Here is a 28,000-nt window from a genome sequence, read left to right on the forward strand (position 1 = left end):
TTACTGTTTCAATTATAGATTTTTTTAATGTTATTTTTGGTCATAATCTTTCTATTTTTCCTTTCCATGAGCACTGTGGTGCACTCCTTTAATTTTCTTCACTTTTTCTCCCAAAGTCTGCTATGCTGGAATTAAAAGACTGAAAGACAGATTTTCAACTTTAATACTTAATACAACAGTTTAGGGAATTTGTAAGATTCAGCAGAATTCAGAGCATGTCCAGAGATACAGAATTATTTGTATGTGTATTTAAACATTTGAGAATCAGGCCTCTTGAAAGAAAGATTCCAAATCTTCTGTCATCTCGGCCAAATGTTGGGAGGTGTTTGCTGCCACCTCTTGAGTTCCGGTTGATCCTTTGGAGGCGGAGTTTTCCTGTGACCTCTGCGGAGCATCCATCTCTCTCTTTATGTCCTTGCCTCCACCCAGAAGTTTCTGGCTCTCCAGAAAGTACTGGTTAGGGTGATTGAGTGAGAAAGATGAGTCTTCAATCTGTTAATAAAAAAAAGAGAAACCACAGGAGAAGGAAGGTCAGGAGATAGTAAGAACAGCAGGTTTAGTTTTCACAAAAGTGGCAGGTTGCTAGGGCAATGATTGACTGATTCAATAAAATGTCACCTTTTATAAGACGGTCATTTAGCATCTCCGTCAGTAAGGGGGATGTGCAATGGTTTACTAATTTACTAACGATTTACTAATGAGGACAGGAGGCTTTCACAGCCACATTAGTGCGCAAAGTCACCTGCTAACTATTCTATCGGAGCACAGTGAAAAGATGAAATGGCCTTTCAGGAAATAAAAATGTCAAAATGAGTAAACTCATGATGAGTAAAAAACCCATTAATCAATTAGTGGATGGAATACAAATTCTCTTTCTGTGACCTTTTCTGCGATTTTTTTTTAAATAATTAAGTAATTTGATTGATGTTTTCAAAACATTTCAATGTGGAAAAAGTAAATGATTTAAAATACCCAAACAGCGTGTCAGCATCTTCAGTTACCAAGGAGATATTTCACTGGCTATTCGTACCTATTGAACCACTAGAGTACCGGCCTTCCTTTTAATAGTATTTTAAGGTATCTGCAAGTAGTAGACCTAAATGCTAGTCCGTCAGCTCCTAACATTTTTTTTTTGAGTTGTTGGGATGATAAAAATTAAAAATGTGCATTCAGTCTGTATATTGCCATGTGAGGCAAATAAATTTATTTTACACATGACTGCAAAACATACTGTTTGCTATTTTATTATTTGTTTGCCTGGAGAAAATAAATGTACATGTAATGACTTTAACTAAACAAGTGACCCACAAATTCTAAATAAAAAAAACAATAAACAACCCAAATAGCCCTGGGAATTTTCCCCACAAAAGGAACATCAGAGCAGATGTTCAACACCAGCACAGTTTATATCAGTGAATCAAATTTTGTTGCACTACTTAATTATACGGATAATAAGGACAGCAAAGATATATTTTACCAGTAGTAACTGTTTCAAGTGGTAAGATTTTCAATATGTAAAAATCTTCCTATAATGAGCAGCAAAAAGATAAGGCACAAAATAGACTAAGTAAGTCAATCTTTAGCAAATTAGAGTAAATTAGAGTTCTAATGTATATTGAAATAAAAATAATTGACATTATTTTTTAAAAAGAAGATATGAATGTAAAGTCCTGGAAATCTACAGATTTAAGATTGACATGTAACATGATAAACACAGGCTAATGGATCTATGGTTTAAATTAAGACCATGCTGAATTGTACTACTAGATGTACTATTAATGTACTCAGCAATACACACAGGGATTCACATCCCAAACCCAGCAGACCATTGTTTCGTTTATACTGCTTTAGTAGAGTGAAGAGATATAAATCACTGACAGAAAGACTGAATTTTAAAAATCTATCTAAATTCATGTAGTGTACATTTGTATACATTGAGTCCATTTAAATAAGGATAGGAACTTGTAATAACACTAAATAGTTACCTTACTAAAAGTGCAATGTGTCATTTTCCCCTATCAGCATTAATTGTAGTGATGCCTTCCTTTTGAAACTGAACACAATCACCTGTTGGTTTGTGAGCTAGTGGTTTTAGGCCTCATGTGAGGCCTGGATCTTCTCATTACGCACCGAGTCAAATGTCAAACATGAAGCTGCCACATCCTGACTCATACCTTGCTGTTAATCTTAGTATAATATAAGTATATGTAAAGATGTTCTTAAGAGGATAGACTCAGTATTAAAGTGTTTATTAAGGTAGGATTAGATGTAAAGTTTGACTTGTTCCTGAAGCCAGAGGCGTTGCCCCCTGCTGGTCATTAGAATGAATGAACTGACCTCTACTGTCCATTCACACTACACCAAAAGCTGTGTAAATGCAGTGCATCCATGTGTGCAAACTCCAGCTGAATGACCTGAACAATCTGCAGTAACAAGAAAATGTGTTGTCACTTTCAGTCCTAGCTTTGCTGACTGAACAGGATGATGACTCACGCACATAAAACAGCTTAAATTAAATAAGCATCCACAGGGAGGCAAAATAGATTGGAATGCTATAATAAACCTATGAAAATTAAGCGGCTGTGACAGACTGCTAATGATGGATGGGATGACAGTTTTGGGTCTCTCCTGAGCCTTCATGCATGAGATGCAAGGACCAAACCCCTGCCTCTGACACAGGTACCCCTGCTTACTCCCTGCATCAAATGACTCCACTTACATTGTGTGTCAGCTCAAAGTATTTCTGGCATGCCAGCTGGTAGTGCATTCCTTTAACCAGCTCCAGGATCTGCAACAAAAGGCACAGTTCACAAAAATTAAGGTTAAACTTCTACACCTTAGATACTGATACAGCAACTCTACAGAGAATACTGTTGCCAATTTTTGCTTCCCCAGCCCTCTATTTAAAATGACTTTACACATTTCTTTTTTTTAGTAAATCATCATGACAGAAGTGAATACATCCTTCAAAAAATCTCTTCAAACCTAATAAAAACAGATCACATACATATTTAGGCTAATCTAAATATTCATGCCCTGGGTCAGCTCTTTGGAGAATAACCAGTGGCAATGATTACAGATCTCAATTTTGGGGGATTTTTTTTTTTTTTTGCCTTCTGAAGCTCTACAAAGCGGAAAAGGGAGAGGGTGAACACCCAGCCTGCAGCCCAACTTTTTACTGGGTCACATAAGAACGGCAACGTTCTGGTAATAAAGCCACTGTAGTGTGCAGTGAGACTGCATACTCGGGGTGAGTGACCTGCTGAAAAAAGAAAAATCCCAAGTTATCAGTACTCACTAGGAGAGAGACACTTCTGAGGAGTCTGCCTGAAATTAGTTCCTTCATTATTCCCCAGATTCCTGAAGGCTGCCTCCAGCATGAAACTGCCACCAGCATGCTAAACACTGAGGCTGGGGTTAGATCAGTGTCGAGCTACGCACCGTTTCAGTCAGACTTTGCCGTTTTTATCAGAGCTTTAGTTTGCTTAGTGGAATATGAGGAGCATTTGCTAAAATGCACACAAATGATGGATAATATAGGAACAATACAAGCTGTGTTATTATGGTAAGGCTTTTATTTTGTGAGGTTTATTTCTGAAGGTTCCTCTGGGATTATAGAACAACGTCTTAGATTCACAAGACATTTCGTGATACTATTACAGCCTTAGTTATCTTTACCTTTTTGGTCTCTCAGAAATAAATCTCTTTTATATTCACAAAACCTCATGTGTGAATATATACCCAAACGTCTCTACAAATGCTGCACAGATTGCCATAAATTATTGACTTGTATATTAGTTTTTCACCTTTTTTTGTAAGCAATCTGCACACCATCTCCCCGCTGAAAGGGTTCAGCAATTTTTAGAAGACTGTTTATTATCAGTAAAACTCAAAATATGTATATGTAGTTGTATTTACCTGTACTGATCTTTCTGTGTAAAACTGCTCCAAATCAAAGCTGTACCACATGGCATTAGCTTGTCCCGATCAGATGTGTGACAAAAAAGGTGATAATGTAGGTAGGGTCAAGTGATTAAAGCCCAGAGACCAGTCCATATATATATATATATATGTGTGTTAGGGGTGCAACGATACTCGTATCGATATTGAACCGTTCGATACAGTGCTTTCGGTTCGGTACGCATATGTATCGAACAATACAAAATTTGTAATTTATTTTATCAACTTTCCTTCTGACGATGCTGTCTGCGTTGAGCGCTCAGTGAATCTGCGTTCGACTACTCCGCCTAGGCTGCACTGTCGAGCGCAGATCCACTGAGCATTCAACACAGACAGCATAGTCAGAAGGAAGAGCGCAGGGCAAGCTAGCGAGACAGAAGTTAAGCTCTCTTTGCAACATGGCAAATTGAACCTCCCCCACCCTCATTCAGATTTGGCGTTTGGAATTATTTTGGTTTTCATGTGACGTATGACCCTGAAGGTAAGCGCGTCATGGACTAAAGTAAGACAGTATGTTGGATGTGCCACGCAATGCTCAATTACATGGGTGGGAACTAGTGTGTTAGCGCAGTTAGCTCGTTAACGTGTTGGCCGTCTAGCCCTACGCACGGGGCGATCAGGGGTAGCTCGTTAACGGAGATTTGCCGTGTTGTGGCGTTAACGTCATTTCAACGAGATTAACGCTGACAGCACTAGTGGGAACACAACGAATATGACTGCACATTTATGCCGACATCATCCTAGTGCAAAGACAAGTGGAAGCAGACAAAAACAACAAGCATGCTACAAACTTTACCCGAGTCATTTAGACAGCCGTTAGCACATGATTCTCCTTATGGGGACCTGATATGTTTAATATTGTGGCGAGCTCAGACAAGGAGGAGACAGAGGTGTCGTTTGGTCTTGCTTCCCGTGAGCTAGCCAGGGAGCACATCTGCAGATGAACACTGCCGCTAGCTAACTGCTCAGCGCGGCAACCGCACAGCAACAACAACAACACACAGGGCGCCCTCTGACCCCGGAAGGACACACCGTCGCAGCGAGAGGGCGTCACCCGTCACTATGGCAACATAAAAAAAAACATAACTGTACAAACAGAACCCAGAACCCCCATTAGAACCCATGAGAAATGCAAGAAATGCATTATTGCTCAGTCTGCAATATCTTTCCCAGAACAAACACCAATTGCAAATAACATACTAAAAATAAACCTGAAAAATCTGTGTAGAACAGCGTACTATGTTGCAAAGAGTGAACTACCACTGGCAAAATTTAGCAGTCTTTGCAAACTTCAAAAAGCAAATGGCCTAGATCTTGGTTCCACTTGTCTCTTACCCGTGACTTCAGTGGAAATTTCAAATTCAGGATCTGACACAGACTGATTCATGTCCTACACAGTTCTTACAAGTTCATAGAAATTTCTGTTCAATTAGAACCAAGTATTTGAGTTGATGATTGTAATTTTTATACAATGTTGTAATTTGTTTTTCAACAATTTTTTGATTAATGTTTTGTTTCCTTTACAATATTATACTTTAATGTATAATATTGTAAAGGAAACAAAACATTAATCAAAAAAATACTCTTTTTTATTTATATATATATATATATATATATATATATATATATATATATATATATATATATATATATATATATATATATATATATATATATATAAAAACAAAAGAAGCTCTATTCTGCAGGGGGCATTTACAATATTTAAGACAAACTGCCATTGGCTACTAACATGAGTACTATTTGGTGGTTTCTAAATTATTTCTTTGACAGTTTTTATAAATCCAATAAGATTGCTGGCTGAGTTTTGTGAGACTGAAGAAGAAACATAACCCACATGCTGTCCCCAGTCAGAGAAGGGAATTGTGGCTAGAGGGCTGTTCAACCATTTGACAAACCGACTGTGGACAGATGGCACCCACCTGATTGATTCCACTGGGAGACACTTTGTACACTTGAAGCTTCTGCTTCAGCAGCTCCGGGTCGCTGTGACGGAATGGACATCCTACAAAGATAAGGCGGGATTTTATTTAAAGGGAAAAAATGCAAATAAAGAATTTCAACAGTTGGAAGAAAATAAAGGAGCATGAAAGCACATTAAACTATAACTGCAGATTTGCAAAGATTTAGCGAACACAAATGTGTTACTGTTTCCAAACCAACCACTTCTTCCAACAGCCGTCAACTCACCATGATGGTCTCCTTGGCTGGGTGGGTTTGATAAAATCACCTTCATGCAACTGTAGGGGGTGTAGTCTGTTCGCTTTCCTTCTTTGCCAAACATGTGGCGGATGCTGTAGGCATATGCTTTGTCAAACTACAGAAAGGGAGAGAAGGAGAGAGGAAGCGAAAGGCATTAGTGAGGATGAGAGTGTAAGAGGGACAAGGTAAGGGTGAAAAGAGTCATTGTCATACATCATGTCAGTTTTGACAGGGTGTTTTCCTCAATGAAATATAGAGCTATTAGAGAGAACCTGCTGTAGAGGTGTCGCCACACTCGAGATAGTTGAACCACGGATGCTGTAATATGGCCATCTTTCTCAGAACTTTTGCCCACTGCCCTGTAGAAGGACTCAATTCAATATGAAGTCTATTTTAAATTCAACAAAACAAGGCCCCAGAACACAGTTTAATGTACACAGCACTTTTGTAATCCTCAATGTGCAGCTCACACTCAGATGAGCAGTTCAATCCTCTAAACTGCTCTAATGAGTTTACTGTAAGTAAAGCAAGCATTTTATATTTCAGTACAGCAGTTGTTTGTGTGAATGTCTGCCGTTCATTGTGTAACAGGCGTTTTGGATTCAACCTATTGAAGGTGACATGCTCAACATGCCAGTCGTTTTAGCTTTGACCTGCCCAGAGTAGTACCCTGCCTTTCGCTCAGTGACAGCTGGGACAGGCCCCCTATGATCCCAAACTGGAAAGCAAATTAAGAAAATTGATGATATTATGGGATGGATATGCTGAATACATGGACTGTAATTACTACTCTTTAAATTTTATAGACTTAAAAAAAAATAGTGATAGATTTCTTGACAATGAAAATGATCGTGTTTTTTGCCCTGCATAAACATGAATATTTTCATTTATACTACAGCTTTGCATTAGTACTAACCATCAAGTGTACAGTCAGACTGAATTTACACTCAGATAAAGCCAGGTCTTGTTATATCTTATTCAACAGTTCAATGGCTTAAAGGCAGCAGAACTATGCAAATCCTGGTTTGACATCTTGAAAACCCTTTACCTGATCTGCCCTAAAAGTTGGAGATCAAAGTCAAGGACACATATGAACTGTATTACAGACCTCTGAAATCCTTCTCATCATCTTCTAGCTGGTTATACTTTTTGATGGGGGTCATTTTACACAATCTTTGCAGTGAACTTTTTATTGCACAGTAATTCTGTGCAGTCATTAAAATGCATCGCAGTGACCGTGCCTTTAAAAATCCGACTGTAAAATACAGGGAGGGCGCTCTGACAGTGGCAGAACACAATCAACATGACTGCACCCATCATAACACATTAATGTTGCAATAAAACCCTGCAAACTTACTAATGTGCCAAGCTGCAGTGGCAATTTAAAAACTTGTAAAACCTTCTTTAAGTACGATAAATCAAATAATAAATATAAGAGGTCTTTCCTGATTTAAGACTCCCTTACTCTATTAAAACAAAGCACGGGAACTCCACAAGTGTTACAGCATATTCAAGATGTTACCTGGAATTTAAAAAACAATAATTTCTAGGCTAAAAGTGACATAAAGCCTCAAAAACCATACTAAACAGTCATTTGTCCCAGCAAAGCTGAGGTAAAGCACAACCTGGCGTGTGAATGAAACCCCTCTAAATGTGTTTTTTTTATGTTTTTGTTTTGCCTCAACCTACACTTCAGATAATCCTGGATATACCCCGATACAGCTGACCCCCAAACTGAGCAAATTTACAAAAGATGCGTTCAATGGAGTTGAGCCAAAGCTGCTCTTATGCATATCTTGGCTCATGGGACTACATCACTATAACATCCCCCCACACTCTACAGCACATTCACAAAATCCTGAATTAGGTCACAATCAAAAGGGATTACTTAAGAGTGAGTGAGAGTGTGTGTGTGCGCGTGTGTAAACTTGGCATGGCTTCTTAGGCTCAGCCCATAGTGACTGATGTGCTTATAGCTCCAATCCCTCTCATGTTAAATACCATTATAATACATTTCCCTTTCAATCTGCACAACGGGCCTTTTCACACCAAAAAGCTACAACATAAAGGTGAGTGACTATAAAATGCAGGAGCAGCAGTTCAGTAGTTTGATGTTGCAGAAAAGAAGACATCGATCGCTTTTTAAAAAGGTCATTCACGCAAAATTAGCATTTAACTAAATATTTGAAAAATTAGAGCAGCAAAGTCACTGAGACACAAAATCTGTAACTCATGAAACAGCTTAAACTAAATGGGAGGACTTAAAAAAACTTCACTGTGACAGTTGGAATTTTAAGGAATTTTTAATTTTAGCCTATTTTGACATGTCAAACTAGGAAAGCTGTGTGTGTGTGTGTGTGTGTGTGTGTGTGTGTGTGTGTGTGTGTGTGTGTGTGTGTGTGTGTGTGTGTGTGTGTGTGTGTGTGTGTGTGTGTAGGGGGTTGCATTGGTTTCTTCAGCTTCAGAGTCTGGTGTTGCTGTCTCACTGTCAAAAGTGTCATGGCTGACCGTTCTGCCTTAAAAGCACAGGGCCACAATGTTATTAGCAGCACCTGTGTCATATCTGCTATCCCATGTCATAACTTTTGCAGTAGGTGCCTATTATAGCTTCACCAATACAGAATTTGACATCACTGCCATGACACATGGGCTGTTATTCTTTACCGACAGATCCCATAAATTTAAATTTTGAAGAATTGTGACCAAAATATTGCCACTGGGTAGCTTTTAAACTCAGCATGAGCAGTAAAAATAAAGGAAAGTCTCAGACTATCTGGCTTTTAAACATTATACATCACATATGTGATTTACTGGCAAATATTCTGTTAATTTGGGTCTGGAATTGAGTTTTTCAAGCTGCTAAAATAGTGGTCCAAGAGGAGAAAAGACACAAAAATTCTAATTAATTCCTACATCCTGATGCTACTAATGAGTTGAATGTTGTTTAAGAAAGAAAGAAAGAATAAAAAGAGAGAAAGAAAGACAAAAATCATCTCAGGATTTATTTAATATGGGGTAGCAACAAAGAAGCGTGGGGCTCCTTTTAAATTATACTGAGATAAAAATAGCAAGGTGCACATTTGTAACACATCTCCAAAAGCAGTTAATATGACATGTCATCTAATGACTCATTTGTTTAACCTACATTATGAAAGAATGTGTCAGTTAGTGGAAGTTAATTAACCTTAAGTTAACATTTGAAAAACAAGTAGTTTAAAAGCAGGCCAACCCCCTCAAGGCAATGCAACACACTCAAATGTGGTACAAATAGACACTCCTCCAAATGAATTGGCCAACTTCTGTAGCAAGAATAATGGATAGATCAAGTTGATTTCATCAATTTTCTCTCCCCCTCTAGTCTAATATTACATTGCCTCTTCCTCCGGGCCTCCCTTTTGGCAATGCTGCCTCCCATCTTTTTCCTCTGTGCCTGTCGCATACTAATGAGCAAGCTTTGTGCAGCCTGGCACAAAGTGCAGTCCCTGACACAACACATACATCACAGAGAGCTGTGATCTGGTCAGCGTGATTCTGCTGCCTCTGCTGTGGAAGAAGAGCAGAGCTTTGTGCACAGCTACTTGCTCTGAGAACTTGTACACGGGACCCAAGCCACCTCTGTACAGGGTGCTAAAGAGGGCTGTGTTATACCATGGGGCTCTCACTGAGACTGCTTTACTAGGGTTAGTAAATTAACAGCTTAAAAAAAGTGAATGGAATGCCTTTGTGGCTCAAGTAAAATTCCTTATTTAAATATCTGCATTCAAGAAAGAAAAAAAAAACCTCACTGAACTAAACTCTAAAATAGCTATCCTGACATCAATCATGGTTCGCATTAGTGCAAAACTATTTCTGAGTGCTCCACAAATTATTCAGTGATATTTTTACTTTTCATCTCCTTAGTATGCATGCATCTGTATGTTCTCCAACCAGAATTACCCTACTTTAACTATCTTTTGGAGTGAATATCTATATTTGAAATGGCAGAGTACATCTTTTAATAACACTCCTATTAACCGTTCCCAGAATACAAACACTACATATTGCCAAAAAAATATGCCTATTACAATTCCAATCAAATTGTATGTCCTAAACATGCAACTTTTTGTGGCTTTTATGGATTGCAATCATGCAATAAACAGCAGTGAACAACAGTTTCGTGTCTCTTCGATTAATATTAGACATCAGGGTTGCTAAAATTCATTAGCCTCCCATTGATCCCATGTACACCCTGCTTCTGCAAAGCTGGTCTTTCCCATGCAGCAAAAAGATTTGAACCTTACAAATGACAAAGCACCTGCTTTCTACGCAGCTACAACCATGTGCATCTTTGTGTATCCATTCTGGTCAGAATCCTGTAATCTGTTTCCTCATTACTCTTTCAACTGAGGCACCAGCAAGAAACAGGGGCTCAAGACAATCCCACATGCTTGGACAAAATGTCTGGCTGATGCAAAACATGACCCAGACTGGAAAGAGCGCAGGCTACCTGGGGTGACACGACCAGGATGCCAGCCGTGTGATCTACTACTACAAATTAGTATTCAAAGACTACAGGGCTCTGGGATCAAGGCCCGTCCATAAGGACAACCACACCAGACTGCTACATCAGGTGTCTATTCAACTCAGCACAATCACTTCTTGGCACTTGCTGTGGAGTAGGGCTGGGCCATATTATACCGTTCACGGTAATACCGGTATAATGTTAGGCAACGATAGGAAAATGAAATATCGCGATAGAATGGGAGTAAAACGCGCATGCGCAGTGCCTTTGTTTTCATACGCACATGGCCAATTGTTGAGTGAAACAGATGAACCAGAATTGGTTTGTAAAAATGGTGCAACTTCCGTGATGTGGAACTGGTTTGGTGTTTGTCCGTCAGATACACAACAAAGCACATTTTTTTGCAGAACATGCAAGCGGCCGTTGTTATTGTCATATTTGTCGGACTAAGATGCTCTTAAATCTGGGAGTAATCTGGGTCCTAAACTCCGTATGCTTCAGGTCAAACGAACACTGCAGCATCACTTAGAGTTAAAAACTGTCTAAATTCTTTCATCTTTAATAAAACGATCAGCATTGCTGCTTTACCAGGTGTAACTATAAAGTTGAACTTCCAGGCATCCATGAAAACAAAAGTTATTACATTTAACGGAGTTAGAAGTTAGCAGGAAGCTAGCGGAAGTTAGCTCGCTAGTTTCGCTAGTTACCTAAGCATGATATTGCATGTTCTGACTGAGAGATTTCTGAAAAAAAATCAAACGTACAGCTCTGCTATCACTTCCAACATAAATGAAGACAGGAAACTAAACAGCAGTGACGTTTGTAGGGTTACTGAAGTTGGGCTAGCTGGTATATAATGATGTGCTACGTGATCGCTAGCGACACAGCTATGTTAGCATAACATAAACAGTGAAGCTGGAGGACGAACACTAACACTTTTCCACTTATAAAAGTTAACGTGAAGGTTCTTCATGGTTAGAGACAAATGCAATCGCATGGCAGGATGCTGTAAACGGACCAAACTTCAGTCAGGAGAACAACTGAGATAATCCATCCACAATACGAGGTTAGTCATTAATATACTGCAACAACATGGGAATAGAGCAGCTGCCAGAGAATTCAACATTAATGAATCAATGGTACAGAAGTGGAGGAAGCAAGAAGAATGAGTTTAATAAAGTTTGATTTATCTGACTGCTTTGTTTCACTTAATGTGCCTTATAATCCCGTGCACCTTATGGTCCGAAAAATGCGTACTGCACACTGCAGTTTAATGTTGCAAAGCACCTCTTTTTAACTTCAGTGGATATTATACATGGTTATGCTCAGGATATGTCAGCCCATTTCTACTGGAAATGCCTTTTGGTTAAACTTTCAGCAAGGAATTTGCATTTGCACTGTTACGTTTTTATAAAGCTTTAATGTACATAAAAACCAGCTTCTTATTTAAGTGAAAATAAATGGAAGGTTGTCTTTTTGCGCTAGTAATGTTGTGGAGTTGTATTTTGTCTCGCATCAATTATATCGTCGGTTATATCGTTATCGCAAATTTTCAAATATATATCATGATAAATATTTTTGGCCATATCGCCCTGCTCTACTGTGGAGTCTGTTAATACTGTATCTTTTGATGAGCACTCAAAGCTGCAATCCACTTATGTGTGAGCTCTGCATGGATGTCAGCATTAGTCAGATCCACAGTATTTCTGCACATCTTATAAAATATAAATGATTTGATGACAGCAGGTAAAAACACCTCATTCGCAAGTACTTTTGCAACTAACACAACAAACGTTTTCTCAATGCATCTTTTAATCTAGAACAAACGCACCAGGATTTAGAGGTTTCCAGACTTCAAGACAATGAAAGGTACCCATTTAAAGAAAATAAAGCTGACAAATATTTTGGATTTTGCATGTTGAGTGGTGCATATAATTAAAGTGAATAGAATTGCTGACTAATCAGCTCTTAAATTAGGTTGGAACAGAGCAGCAAACAGTCATAAGGTGTAACAGTGAGTTCAGTGTGGAAGAGCAAAACACACTCAAAGAACTGGTTGAGTAAGGTATGCTTAACCCGATATGTTTAGATCCCAACTTTAGGAGAGATTGTTTTCACATCTAATGAACATTAGAGTGCATCTTTTAGGAAACGTGATATCTCAAGAAATTCCCAAATGCCCACACTGTGGATGGAGCATTTTAAAACAAAAAGCCTACTCAAAAACCACAGGGCAGCCATATTTCACGTCTAAGATAGCCCAGACAAGGTGAGGCATGTGAGGAGGTTTCCCACATTCTGTAGTGCTTACTGTAAAGGCAACTAAAAAAGCAATTTGATACAACAAGAGAAATTAAGAAGTTATTTTCTTGATAGATGATAAGGAAATGCTTTAACATTTATCTGAATCGATGTACGCATGCCAGACCAATTCAGAGACATCCCATCTAACAAATGAGGTATGATCACAAAGTCCTGCAATGCTGCAAACCAAAAATACTTTGTGTGCTTTGATGTATAAAGCATCAAAGGGAAGGCTTGAACTGTGGTGAGTACAACACAAAGCACTCGAAAATATGCTTGTTTATTGACATCAACAACAAAGTCTCCACCTTTAAAGGCTGTTATTTTTCACACAGAGAGGAAATCCAGCATGCATGGCGAGTAAGTGTGTTCATATCGCTGGAAGCCAGAGGTGAATAAGAGGATGGCCTTGAAAGTGAATAGCAGCATAGTTTGTGCTTTTAATAAACCCACTGAACTTTCTGATCACACCTCCTAAAGTATCTGCAACTATGGTGAATCAATACGGGAAACAAATCTCCCCGGCCCTGTTAACATAACACAAACAACACGATCATATCCAAACTTTTAGAGTCAAGTCAAAAAAATCTAAAAAAATTAATAGTCTAATAAATTTATATTTAAAGCCTTGCAAGACTAAAAAGCATGATTCATAGCTACTTAACTCCACAGCATGAAATTCTATTTGTTCTATCTGAGCTGGTCCATTATGTGGAGTCTCCTGTCACTTCTCTCTCTTACTCACATAAAGAGTGAGCGTTTTCTTCATGCAGAACAATTTTAATGTCTTTACTGTGTCTGTCTCCTACCGAGAGACATAATAACCCAACTCATAACCACTTCAGTTTTCATTAGCCTCATCAAAGCACTGAGTGCACCTAATGACACCAGTGAACTTTCCTTCAATCAATAAAGCTTTGATGGAACCACTTAATCTCCAATAAAAGCAGCCCCACCCACTGAAGTGTTGAGCAGACCAGACCAAAAACCCTCAGTCTGAGAAATTCAGACATCACTGTATCACTATATTTTACTTAACTTCCAGCAACATATGTACCATCATATGTTGTAAAAAAACAAAAAAAACCAAGAATGTTTTGAAATGGGATCAAATTTAGCCTGTAAAATAAAAAAAATAAAAAACTGTAGCCCGTATCATTTCTGGGGTGGATGAACGGTTACCGAGTCAGGGCTCGCAAAATCGCTAGCCCAACGTCCCGGAGCTAGCGATATCTCCGGTCGGGCGACCAAAATCTATCTCAACCCCGCCCGTCGGGGTATATGATAACCCGACGGGCGGGGGCTGAGATAGATTTTGCGAGCCCTGCGAGTGATGCCTGTATGTTATGTAACATTTTGTTGACAATGAACCAATTATGAATAGGATGGACTGAACCACCCTTCACCAGGAGAGCAGGTAGAAGGCATCTGTTGACATCTTGTTTTAAAGATACTCAGAAAATATTCATTTACAAAGCATTAAAATGTATCAACATTACCTTGTCTGCATCCACTTTGCCTCTTATGAACTCCATTTTCCAGAACTGCAGTGCCTGCTCCAAAGACAGGCCGATACCTTTGAGGAAGAGACCGTATTGCATCCGACCTCCGTGGCGGAGATGATGGTTTTCTCTAAGAGACTGGTGGAGCTGCCTCATACACAATGGGAATGACTTCCCTGAAAGCTGTAAGCAGGTAATTGTTAATGACAAACCTGAAGAAATGCCTTATATAATTTATATTTTCCTATAAGTACATATTTTGTATCTATGGAGTACAAAGGATATTAATTAAGTGAAATTAAACACCACATATTTTTGTATTCACTGCCCCAGACCAGCAATAAGGCCCTTCTATGCAAAAAGGCACCTTGAAGAATTTGCCATGCGAAGAAATTTCAAGAACAGATGTTTAAAGCAACTTACTGAATCAATCTGATCCAAGGAGATTTTCCCAACATTCTTCTGGATGCTGTAATCCTGTCCCACATAGGCATGACTAAAAGAAGAAAAACAATACATTATACACGTGTAGATGCTATAGTACTTTTGGCCAGTCTATTCAGTGTTTACTGTTTGCCAGGAACTTAAAGTAGAAAACTCAAATGATCTTTTTTAGATACATTCAGCAGATTTAAAAGTATTATACAAACACCCATAACAGCTTAAGATGACGTCTTCAATTGTCTTGCTTTGTCCAACCAAGACTACAAATAATAAAAAGAAGCCAAAATCAAAATATTTTCTATGAACTCAAAGATCTATACCATTTATTCCCTTACCCTGTTCTTAAAACTGCGACTGTCTCTCTACCTTGTAATTACCCATGTGAACTAACACGACTACCATCCAATATTTTCTCCCAGAAAAGCAGCAGGCATGGTAGATAAAACAGTGCACAAGTTGGATATTTCTAGTAACCTTATGCTGGAAGCATTATGCTGAACACGCACTAAGGGGCAAAAAGTTTCCACAACATCTGGACTTTATTTAAAGTGTCTGGGTTAACTCAGACCAACCAAAGACACTTTGGTGCAGAAGATCAATTGTGCTAGAAGTCTTTTTCATGGCCACACTGGTGAAACAGCAGCGATGTTATTCATCCTGCTTCTTACCTGAGGTGGTTAAGGAGAGGTTGGAGCCGTTCATCAGAATGCACTGCTGGTAGCGAGCGAGCCGTCAACTGCAGGAGAGATGGGCATCACATGAGTAATGGCAAACAGTCTAGGTCAAAGTGTTATAACGGCCCAAAGTTGCAGGATAAGTGCACCTGATTCGTTTTAAACTATTTGCACTTTAAACTAGCGCACAGAATCTCGTAATTAAAGCTGTCTTTCTGGAGCGCCGTTATCCAAACAGATCAGAAACGTGTAAACAATTTAAACCAAAAGTTAAGTTCGCCACAGTATCTATCATTAAAGACCTTGATTATGTGTTGCTCAGTGTTTACTAATTTCCAACGAAAAAAAGAAAAAAGGAAATTGCTGGCTGTGCGATCAATCCTGCGACACCTATGTGAATCCACGACATTCAAAACAAATTACAAAAATCCTGCTTTACTAAATGTATCCTTGCAGCCTCTTGTCAGCTTAGTGTATCAACGCCCTTAAGAGTGATAACGTTAATGCATCTCCACGCAACCTTGGCTTAAAAAAACAGTAAGATGGTTTTTCTGACTTCAGGTTGAGCAAATCATCTACGCAACATATTTTAACACCATCCTAAAACATGTGACAGCAACTGTCAGGCTATTCTTTACAACATCCTCCGACTTGAAGCTTTCGTATGCTGTCTCAGTCTAAAAACAGGCAGCTGTAGGCCTGAATTATGTTTTTTTTATTTAAAAAAGAAAAAAGAAAAACAAGAAACACCCCTAAAGATCCATGTTCATTCCTCTGCAAAAAAAGCTTGAGTCTAAATCCTGACTCTTGACTTTTAGTCAGTTCCAGGTCTGCCTTGAACCATGCACCAAAGACATTTTAAGATGCAGCATTCTGTTTGTTAAACTGAACAATAAACCAATAAATGGAGTCACATGGAGAGGCAGCTTTCCGTTTCATACCTTTTTAATGACACGTTCTCTGTGATGTCCCCTTGCTGTCCCCAGCAAAGGAGAATAACCATTACAGTAACACACTGGCTCACTTACAAGAATACTAGTTTTGTTGAATTATTCCATTCCAGCAGTTAGTGGTCTGGATAATTACCTAAAAATTGGAGAATTGCAGAACCGAACAACTTTTTCATTTGAGCTTTATTTTTCTCTTCTAATTTCTAAGCTGGTCCTGCCTGAACAACTGTTGTATGTCAACAATAGTGCAAATGCAGTGACGTCGATCGTGGCTCAAGAGTTGGGAGTTTGCCTTGTAATCGGAAGGTTGCCGGTTCGAGCCCCGGCTCGGACAGTCTCGGTCGTTGTGTCCTTGGGCAAGACACTTCACCTGTTGCCTACTGGTGGTGGTCAGAGGGCCCGGTGGCGCCAGTGTCCGGCAGCCTCGCCTCTGTCAGTGCGCCCCAGGGTGGCTGTGGCTACAATGTAGCTTGCCATCACCTGTGTGTGAATGGGTGGATGACTGGATATGTAAAGCGCTTTGGGGTCCTTAGGGACTAGAAAAGCGCTATACAAATACAGGCCATTTACCATTTACGTCCTGTACTATACCATCCACGCAAACGGGTTTACCGACACTGGTTATACTACAACCTGAGAGGTTTTCAGAATCACAGGGAAAACTATGATTCTACTACACCTAAATGCTACACTTCTTTCTTTTTGAGAAATAAAAAGCACCAAATTGCTCTGCATTTATTCTCAGGTACATCTAAAACTACTCTCAGAAATCACAATCCAATCATTCTGGTTATCAAACAATTCATTTAGACAGAAGGGAGTTTTAGATAAGTAGTTCAAATTGCCAGAGAGCATTTTAGCTCAGTGGCTCAAAGAAGCCCACTCTTTGTCATGAGGACACGGTATTAACTGAGAAGACAGTGAAAGTGGCTACTCTGTTACAGTGACAGACAACGTAACACAACCACATCACAAAGGCTGAAGTGTGCATTGAAATGATTTTCTCTTAGAACTGCCGCTCCTTTGTTTAAGCTACCGTTTAACTTAAAATCCGTCGCTAAAATCAGCGTTCTAGTTTAAAACACTACACGGAAGACTGATGTACAATTACAGAGGGGAAAACAATATGAAAGGTATGCACGGTAATGGCTGACACATATTTTGCAGGCACTGATAACATACTGTATGTGAAAAAAGCAAATGAAATAATCATGAAAGGTCTTTGAAGACAAATAAAAATAAAAAGTGATTAGTGTTTTGTTTTTTTTTAAACAGGTGCACTTTTGATAAACTCAAAGGTCGTCTTTGGCTGTGTTACAACATGTGGCCGTACAAAGGAGTAATTTTGTCATGTAGAGTAAATGTATGTCTATCGTCTACTGGTTAATTAGGATGTGAGAACCTGGGTATTGATGTTTTGATGTCCAAATAAAGTGAACTCTGACCACCCGATGTGGATCTATACCAGGAAAAGAGCCAATTTTCAGCAAAGGGTGCCAAACTATAAAACACTGACCCCTCATATCGATCCAATATTTACTCCACCTTACTGTACCAATTAATGAGCAGAGTGTGGTCTACTTCAGACAACTTTGAGTTTCTTCCTACATTTTCAGCTTCTTGTGCCAAAAATAAAGCGACGTCTTCTCTATAATTCTTTTAAACAGTGGCTTCTCTAATCTCGAAATATGTGTAATTCCTGTATCCACCGCTCTTACCACTCTATAACACAAAATGTAATTCACAAATACTGGTAATTGTAATGAAATAAAATATTGTTTTCTGTGTCTCAGTACAGCAAGTCATCTATTTCAAGATTTCTTGCCTAATTAACGTTGATTAATGTCAATTCATAAACCACAAACTGACACTGCCTTTAGTTGCTGCTCCTTGTGCTCATTTCGCCATCTGGACTACTCGCCACCATGGAGCTGAGCTTGGGTTGTCTTCTCACATATATTATATATTTATTTAAAAAAAGGGGGAAAAAGGCCTCTGGTTCCCAAAACATTGCATTTCAAGTCCCTCAGGACATTCTAAGCAATGCAAAAGCTTGGTGATACGGCCCCATCATAAACCCCCTTCAGCAGCCTTTAAAAAAACATCATGCCTGCAGGGACAATAAGCACTTTCCTACTAGATGTCCCAAATCTTTCCTCCAGATATTTTCTGCCACATGTGCATACTTATTCCCCTCATTTGAACCCTGTGTTTCTACCATTTCCCTCGGGGCACTGAAAGCAACAATGGCAATTTAATAATTCTCCTTATGGAATCGGGGATTCTGCATGCACAAATGGCATGAAAATGGCCACTAGTGTAAAATAATATAAAGTGAAGGTGTGATGGAGTGAGTCACAAATAGGGCTGGGTATCGTCACTGATTTCTAGAATCGATTCGATCCACGACTCGATTCAATTCTATTTAAATCTGGCAAATTTTGCCTCAGACAGTCAGAAATATTATAATTCAGATCAGTACATTTACATATTTTTGTATCTATAAAAAGGAAGCTGACACTCGCAAGACTTTATCAAAGGTGTAAGCATCACAGCAGATTTTATAAAAATATTCTGCAGTACATCAAAAATGAAAGAAAACCATTAATCAACATATTAACATTACCTCTGAAGTTACAGCGGTTTTATTAGAGACACGGCTAAGCGTTTTGCATTTTGCATAATTTTAAAGAGTTTAAATTTGTTCAGAAGCCTATTGAACGGCAGAAATTAGGTTTTCTTTTCGGAAGTAAGTAAAAGGGAAAAAAACAAAACAGCGGCCGACAGCGCTGTAAATGGTAGACTTGTGCATAACAAGCAAGCGAATAATGCAGAAAACAGATTTTTAGACGGGAAACTGTTCTTGAAGTACAGAGAGAAAGCGAGAGAGAGAGAGAGAGAGCTGTGCATGACGTGTGATTTTATCGTGGTGGAAGCAAAACAGCAAAAGTCAGAGGGAATTCATGACGATGTTTTTGTGAAGCTTAGTTTGGATCTTCTTTTGCTGCTGGTTTGGTCAATATTGTTTGGAGAGAGATAAAACTAACAGCTTTAGAATCGCCGCAAAAAGGGTGTAAACACAAAGCGCAGACACGCCGAAACATCAGAATCAGCGAGCTGTCGGCTTTCAGCCCCGACCGTGTCCATGCCGTCGGGTGAGAAATGCGACATCTCACTGATTCTGATCCGTTGGAGGCTCCGAGCTTTGTGTTTACATCTTTGTGCAGAATCCGTGTACCTGCTCTCATTTACTGTTTTAGCTGTTTGGTGGTTCTTGAAATTTTGTGAGGTTTAACCTGAGATTCTGGCGTTTCGGTCAAAATAAATTAATATTTAAAAAAATCGATTCAGGATTTTAATGAATCGATATCACGTTATCCAAGCCAGAATCGATTTTAATCAATAAATCGATGATCAAAACCCACCCCTAGTCACAAAGGTGATGATTAAAGATAGTATTGTACTGGAGGCAATAAAATGGGCCTACATGTGTACTGTAGTCTGAACAATACTGGAGTTCAAAGCATATTCAGATTTGGAGGTTTTAAAAAGCTCAGATTTAAGTTTGAACTCTTATGTTTAGGCTTAAAAAGCAACAAAATGCTGAGAATTCTCAATTGTGCTCCTCCATTATTGTGTTAACAACACAAAAAAATAAAATTTCACTTACTGCAAGAGCTTTAGACAGCCTTGTGCGGAAATCATTGAGAACAATGGTGACAATATCCTGATGGGGAATGTATGCATAGCCTTGTTTGAGGTACACTTTCCTCAGTCGCACAAGATCCAGGGCATCTTGAAAAGGCACCTTTAAAACATAATGACAGTTGGAGGAAGAAAAAAAAAACAATTAAATCATTAATGTGTTCACAGTATAAAGGCCAGCCGTGTGTCCTTAGTAATTTGGCTGCTTAAATTGTGATCCAAGGATACAATTTAAGCTCAGCAAACCAAATGGGATGATTTACATTCTCCCAGTGAAAATGATTGTCAGTAGCAAGGAAATTTAAATTAAACTCTAGCTTTTAAATTCTGTTAATAGAAAAACTGCATTTAATCCATTTGCATGTTAAATCATTATGAGTAGAGACCTGACTGACAGAACATAATCACAGCCTTTAAAAGATTTGCCTACTATGCACATCGGAATATACAACATAATGTCAATGCATTTCTTTAGTAAGAGTAAGATAAACACATGTGGCGTTGTAATTCTACATTTGGAAAAGCTGGATTTTTTCCATAATGTTGGTTTAAACTGCCCCGGGGAGAAATATTTGCTCATTTATTTCATATCGGTGATGATCTGTCTCTATCTGATGAGATACTGGCTCCAGGGGATGAGGGGTTTATTAAAAAAAAAAAAAAAAGTAGCGCTAAGCAGACAAATCAGAGTTTTACTCCAGTGTATAAAAGTACTCTCACACATGTAAGCATTACACAATAGATATGATGCAAATGAGAAAGCTTGAGGGGTAATTTGTCCAAGTCTAATACTGGACAAAAAGAAGACGTTACTAGAATTCAAAACACAGGATCCAAGATGTTCTGCAAAGTCTGACCAACCTACCTTACACCATATATTATCCTGCACTGTGCTATTACCTTTAATGATCGCTACTTCAAAAACTCTCCTGAATGACTCTTAACTATGCAGAAAGAGAACTCGAGCCATCATGACACATCAACCTAACAGGGCCACTGTCTAGATGTCTTGGAAGTTACATTCCCTCTGTGGTGTGTTCGTGAATATAAACTATAACCTACACTATATATATGTCTCACCTTGTAGAACTCGTGTTCCATCACCTTGATTCCACTGACGCCAAAGCTGGAGTTTATAAGTTGATCCTTCAGCGCAGTCTTCTCCTCGCTGCTAATCTGAAAAGTTGTGAGATTTCATTGAGGAGTTGCATAAGCTGAACTGTTAATATGATGTTAATAAGCTTGTGGAAAACAAACATTGTTTAAAAAAACAAAACAAAAACCTAAAGTTGGCTTTGCATTCTTGCTTACACCCCGCCACCACCATGTTATCCAAACCTACTGTAGTTCTTTCCTTTTGTGAGCCTAAAAGCAAAACAGAGACTAAGTACACTATATAATATATAGTGTAAACTATATATATTATATTTATGTTTTGGGATTTATTATTTAAAAAAATAATACACACATATTTGAAATATAATTTTTTTCACAATTAAATCTTTTACTGAATAGGGCCAACTTTTTAAAGATGGAAGATGTTATGATGATTGAACAGCTCCACCTAGTGAAAATACAACTGAACACCACTATGCTGTGTATAGAAACAACTGGCATGGATTTAGGCCCGTGTCCTCAACATACTCTGAGCCTGACATAGAAACAAAATCCAAGATATAGTTTCTAAAACACATTATGGTAAAGAGGCACTTAAATGTAAGTTAATCAAATATAAGTAAGTAAATTTTCAAGGTGATATAAAAAAAAAAGACTAATTGTGTGTTTCTGAATAAGTCACTATTACAAGAAGACAGAAATTCCCAGTTGTAAAAGTTCCCAGTTGGAATTTTTTTGTGGTAAGCCTCCTCAACTTAAATTTCCAGAAAAAAAATATTTTTGAAATATGTCAAGTGTTTTCTTTAGGAAAGCTTACTGTGTCATAATGGAGATTATTCTTGTGAAGAAATGCCAGTTGTTGTTTTGGGACCAACTCAGTAAAATGGAAGCGGAAAAGATCAACTTCCTGTTGTATAAACCAGCGCCTCAGATCTTCCCTTTGAGAGACAAATGGAAATAAACATTTATCTTTTGCAGCTGAACAACTTATATTCTGACCACATTTTCCAGTATTCCTAAATGGAGACTAAAGACTTACGTTTGGCAGTAGGCCAGTCTGAGAATGAAGTGGGAGATATGGTCTTTTCTTCGTTTTTCATATTCAATTGGTCCACTTTGAGATTTCTTGTCATCCTTAAGAGTTAGAAAACAATTAGTTAATTTGAAAGACAAATAGATGTCAATCATTTAATCATCATTCACCACTTCTTGTCATGTTGTACAGTTTTTGTTTTATGTACATATATGAAAAAATTATCATGTACTAAAAGTCATGTTTATGGTAGCTGTACACTAACTTCCATTATCTCAGGCTCTTGTAATTCAGCATAGGGTCTTAAAATGTTAGTAAATGAGTCACGTTTTCAGCAACACCCAGCAGTGTCTCTTCTTTACTAATACAAATACATTTTATTGCTAAATCATGCTATTTCATCACTATTGCAAAGAGAATTTGATGGATCCTGCGCAAGCTTAACTCCTCAAAGTCAATACTGTGTCAATACACATCGAGCTAAACACTGGTCTCACTCTAAAAGCTAGGGCTGAACGATATATCACATTTGCGATAATATCGCGACATGATCAAGTGCAATTTTCTAACCGCAAAGGCTGCGATTATACTCTGGACATGTCCAAATTCATGGGCTGCATCCTCCTGAGGCCGCATTTGTAGACCGATTACGTCACAGCGACGCGCCGAAGGCTGTCCAAATTCGTAGACTCCTCCGAATGTAGCCGACAAATGCGTCCTCCTTTTCCCCGAATTTGAAGGATGGGTCGGGTGTGTCTTTCGTGGCCTACCATATTCCAGAATTCACAGCACGGCCCAGCCAAACTCCAGTTTCCAACAATGGCGGCCGCTACTAAGTTTTAAAATTACTCATACTAATCTTTCTGGGTCACAAAATAAACTTTTAACATATTTTCAGGCGAGAAAGTAGTTGTGTAAACATCAAATATCTGCTCGGTTTATCAAGATATCGCATATTTGCAAAAGTGCTTCGACGTTTTAGGAGGCGTCTGCTACCCACCAGCTCGATAGCTAGCCGGGAGCTCGAGGGTTACTGATGCGGCCGAGAACGGCACAACTCCCGGCACATCATTTTCAGATCACCGCGGACTTTCGCTGCTCGGGTTAAACGTAATATATAAGTCACTTAGACAACCTAAAAATGTTATTGTTGGGCTTTTTTCAGTGTTTTGTTTGTTCGTGATTAAATCGGTTTGGCTGAGATTAAAGTTATTAGATTAGATAAAATAAAACTTTATTAATCCCCCGGGTGGGTTCCTCCTTGGTTTTCACACAGCTGACTAAACGTCAAACAGAAAACTTATTAAACAGAAGTATGAGACAGTCGAGAATTTACACCAGTGTCTGGTTATATTTTAGATAGCAAGAAGCAGACGGCCGAGTTTATTAAGCTCCACCGAGACAGCGGTGACGCTAATCAGAAGGCTAGACCGTCCAATTTCATGGCCGTTTACTTCGGCCTACCCGACCGTCTGAGGACCAGTACGGCCTCTTCAGCTTTGCCTCTGCCACTTGAAGATGTCGTGAAGACAGAGTTGAATAGTTACCTGTTGACCCCTGTCATTGACGGAGAGGATGATCCCTTAGCCTGGTGGAAGGTGCACAACATTCACTTTCCACGACTGTGCAAGATGGCCCGCAAATATCTGTGTGTGCCAGCCACAAGTGCCCCCTCAGAGCGTCTGTTCAGCACTGGAGGGAATATAGTGACCTGCACTCGCTCATCCTTAAAGCCAGCAAAAGTAGATATGCTGGTCTTCCTAGCAAAAAACCTGTGAGCTAGGATGATTATGGCTAGCTGAGCCATACTCATTGTTTATACAATTGCTATTATGTTTGCACTTTATGTCAAATCAAATCAAATCACTTTTATTGTCACATCACATGTGCAGGTACATTGGTACAGCACATGTGAGTGAAATTCTTGTGTGCGAGCTTCACAAGCAACAGAGTTGTGCAAAATACAATAATGTAAACAAGCAAAATACAAGAATGGCTACATCTGAAACTAATAAATATATGTACAATATATAATAGTATATGCATTTCTGGATGTGTATACTAAATATTTTTCTACACGTGTGTGTGTGTGTGTGTGTGTGTACACATATTTTACAAATTAAATAGAGTAAACAATAAATAAAATATATAAAAATGTGTAATGTTACTGACTGCAGAGATCAGTAAGATGTGTGCATTTTTTATTTATTAGTTTTATTTATTTAATATTATTTTTTAATTTAATGACTGTCTAGTAGTTCACAGATGTCGAAAAACTGAGTGTGGTAAAGCCACCGATTTTTTTTTATGTATATTTCTGCAATCTGCACATTGCACTGACTTTCATTTTAATGTTTACACCAGGGTTCCTTGCCAGCACTTTATGCTCAGATGTTTGTAAGCTAAAAATAAACTATTGTGTATGTTCAAATATACTGTTGTGATTGAAGAAGTTAAATAAAAATGTCAGTCATCAATTCATGCATCACCTCATGTCATCATAACAGAGGTCTGTCTTCCAGGAAAGAACAGTTTAAAATTAATGTAATATAGTATTGGCCATACTATATGATGTATTGCTTGTCTTTGTTTAATAATACAGAAGACAAAGACCTTAAAAAATAATCGCATATCGCATCGCAATCGCAATATTGGGGCAAAAAAAAATCGCAATTAGATTATTTTCCATAATCGTTCAGCCCTACTAAAAGCTATGCCAGTTTATTAGATATGTCTCACTCACAAGGGGGGGACAAGCACCATGAAGTGCAGTGCGATATTACAGGACCCTAAACAAATCCAACCCCTGTGTTTTCATTAAAACACATAGCGGGTAAAAGTTTAAAAAGAAATCTCTTTGTGATAAAGCTTTAGTTGAAGTTGTTGACAACACAATGCAATAACTGACTCATTAATACTGTTTAAAGGTGCACAATGGGAAACATACTCACAGCATCTGGTCTGTAAGGAAAGTTCAGAGCTTTAAGCTGACTCTCAAGTTTGCGTCTATACGGATCTGTAAGCTTGACATGGCTCACACCCAAGTTCTCCACAGTCTTCAACACTACAGTGGCATTAAAACAAACATTACAAACCACATGTCCTAAATAAAATGTATTACACAAGAGCAGAGAAAACAATGCTTACAGTAATTTTCATCATTTGATTTCACAAGTAGTATGAGACAAATCTTACACTTCAGTCGTTCCGCAGCAAATGTTTCAAATTCAGAGAGAGAGATGTTTTCAAGAGGAGGCTGTCCATAAAACTGCAGGTGCTGCCCATAGAGCTCCGACTGAGGGATAGTGCTAATCTTCTTTTTTCTGCCTCCAAACTGCATAGTGCCTGATGGTAAAAGAAATCAAGCATGTTTTAATGTACCACTTGCTAACAAGCTGGGTCCCAAACCTGCCATATCTGATGTAGTGAGCCATTGACCAAAGCGACATTCAATACAAATTCATGGAAATTAAATAAGCTGTTCTTATTTCAAACGCATAACGCTTGATTTTGCCATTTTCTCCTTACTAGGAGTTGAATAAATAAAACACACTATTGTGGAGAAGACCCGAGCCACCATTAAAACGCTTATAACTAACAAACATTAAGAAATTCATTGAGCTTCTTTGATTTCAAACGGTAAAGGATGCTGCCATACAAAATCAGAACAAACGAATTTCTGCACAGCATCTGCTATTAACCTTTAACCAGTCAGTGCATAAGTGGCACCCGGTATCACTTAAAGCAAAACTTGGCAAACGGAGCTTCTCCTTGACTAATCGTCTCTTCAATCCATAGCTGAGAGACTGTGATGAAGAGTCGAAATGTACCTGACATCTAAAAATCAGCCTCTGCACACAAACTGAACTGACAGTGTGAAGCTGTGTATGTTTTGTTATGTTACACTGGCTCAGCAGTCAGTAACTGTCGTTCTCATAAACTCAATTTCTACATTTAAGGCTAAATGTAGCCGCTAACAGAGACTATTTAGCTTAAGTTAGCAATAGAGCCCATAGCAAGACGTTAAGGGTAGTGAAAAACAATCCAACTTTGACGTTTGCTAGGTATCAGATTTGCGTTTAAACTGCATTGAAAAGACCGAGCTCAAAAACAGCCCGAGAAACTTATTTCACGGTTGAGGAGCAACAAGAAGCATATAATACTGTCGTTACATTACCGATTAGATGAAGCTTTTAGACTCCAAATAACGCAGTCCCGCCAAACAAAAGGGGCTGTTCAACAAACGCGGGTAAAAATATGACGTTGCATCCGACACCGGAAGAGAACGAAAGTTGTGAAGTGGTGTGTACTCGTTTTACTTTTTAGGACAGCCCGCCCCGTCTCTCAAAGTAACGATGACCTCCATGAAAAAAACAGGCAAACAGTTTCTTTTAAAATACTATTACCCAAACTTGGCTTGAGCCAAGACAAGCCACTGCTATTTCACACTATGTTTCTATTTCTGTTTTTTGGCGTTTGAACCAAATCCGACACAAACTCACGGGCGCACGTGTATTACATAACAAATGCCCCACTAAAACGCGGGTTCACCTTATCTTCAAATCAAGAAAATCATTGTTTTTCAAACGATTAATAACAGCTTTGAAATTAAACTTTAAAATTTAAAGATATTAAAAAAATCATACAGAAACCCCTTTCCCAAATGCCCATTTGATAAGGTTGGTTGAACTGATTTTCTTCTGAAATATCACTACTCCACAGACAGTTTACCTATCAGATCAGCAAATTTCCACAAATAAGGATTACTGGCATTGTCCTTAGCATATAAACTTCTCTTCACACAGACACTGCATATGGATATACGGGTGTGTATGTAGGAATGAATGAAACACCGCATGTTTGACACAAGAATGTTAGATTTAAAATAAACAGAATATATTCTGTAAAGCACTTTCAGGAAAGGTTTAAATTCCATGTCATTTATTCCTATGATTTTTGTGGTCGAAATAGATCAGACATTTCCCATTTATTTTTCCACTGTATGTAATCCAAAGTATTCTGTTTTGACGTACAAAAGTTTTGTATTTAGAGAAATTGGTAAATGGTCATGTTATATTATAGAGACATTTTAGTTTATTTTGTGGCTAACTCAATAAACAAAACAAAACAAAAATTCTAACCCAAATTCTGCTCATTTTTGGTAAGTTTCATATGCATACAGTAAAATGAACCTATACAAAAACAAACGTCGGTACGTTTTTAACTAACATCAACCATTGCTACAATTTTCTCAGCAGACGGTTAGGTGTTTTCTGCCTTTTTAAAAAAAATGAAGCTGCAGTTATTTAAAGTTATTTAACAAACTATTTGATAGTTTCACATTAATGACACATATTCAGAAAGGGAGAAACTGTAGTGGAAAGTACATTTACTCCCTTTTAACACATTTCCGTGTTTCTGCTTTATAACATGCATTTTACTTCACATACCTGAAAGTAAAATTCACTTTTTAATCCGGTTGTGAGTAATTTTCACACGCTTTTTTCTTGGTTGTTGTGATCCGTCCACATAAAACACGCGTAGAAGACATATATAATGGTTGTGAATAAAAAAAATATCAACAATAATTC

At 38.3% G+C, this 28,000-nt stretch overlaps 1 protein-coding gene across 2 annotated transcripts; it reads right to left on the reverse strand.

The window, feature by feature from the left end:
• Nucleotides 1-28,000, reverse strand: prim2 (DNA primase subunit 2). Of its 2 annotated transcripts, none has more exons than XM_080869092.1 (14): nt 27,860-28,000; nt 25,605-25,754; nt 25,361-25,473; nt 22,416-22,510; nt 22,194-22,314; nt 21,341-21,436; nt 20,226-20,363; nt 15,600-15,667; nt 14,911-14,983; nt 14,485-14,670; nt 6,169-6,295; nt 5,901-5,983; nt 2,720-2,788; nt 1-492 (listed from the first exon to the last, which is right to left on the reverse strand). In XM_080869092.1, the coding sequence occupies exons 2-14, from the start codon at nt 25,747-25,749 to the stop codon at nt 265-267; spliced, it is 1,542 nt and encodes a 513-aa protein (XP_080725218.1). In that variant the 5' UTR covers nt 25,750-25,754; nt 27,860-28,000; the 3' UTR covers nt 1-264. The 2 variants fall into 2 exon arrangements, with proteins under 2 accessions (XP_080725218.1, XP_080725217.1); XM_080869091.1 differs by lacking the exon at nt 27,860-28,000 and adding an exon at nt 26,587-26,707.

Source organism: Rhamphochromis sp. 'chilingali' (genome assembly GCF_963969265.1).
Source record: "Rhamphochromis sp. 'chilingali' genome assembly, chromosome: 20".
Taxonomy (NCBI): Eukaryota; Metazoa; Chordata; class Actinopteri; order Cichliformes; family Cichlidae; genus Rhamphochromis; species Rhamphochromis sp. 'chilingali'.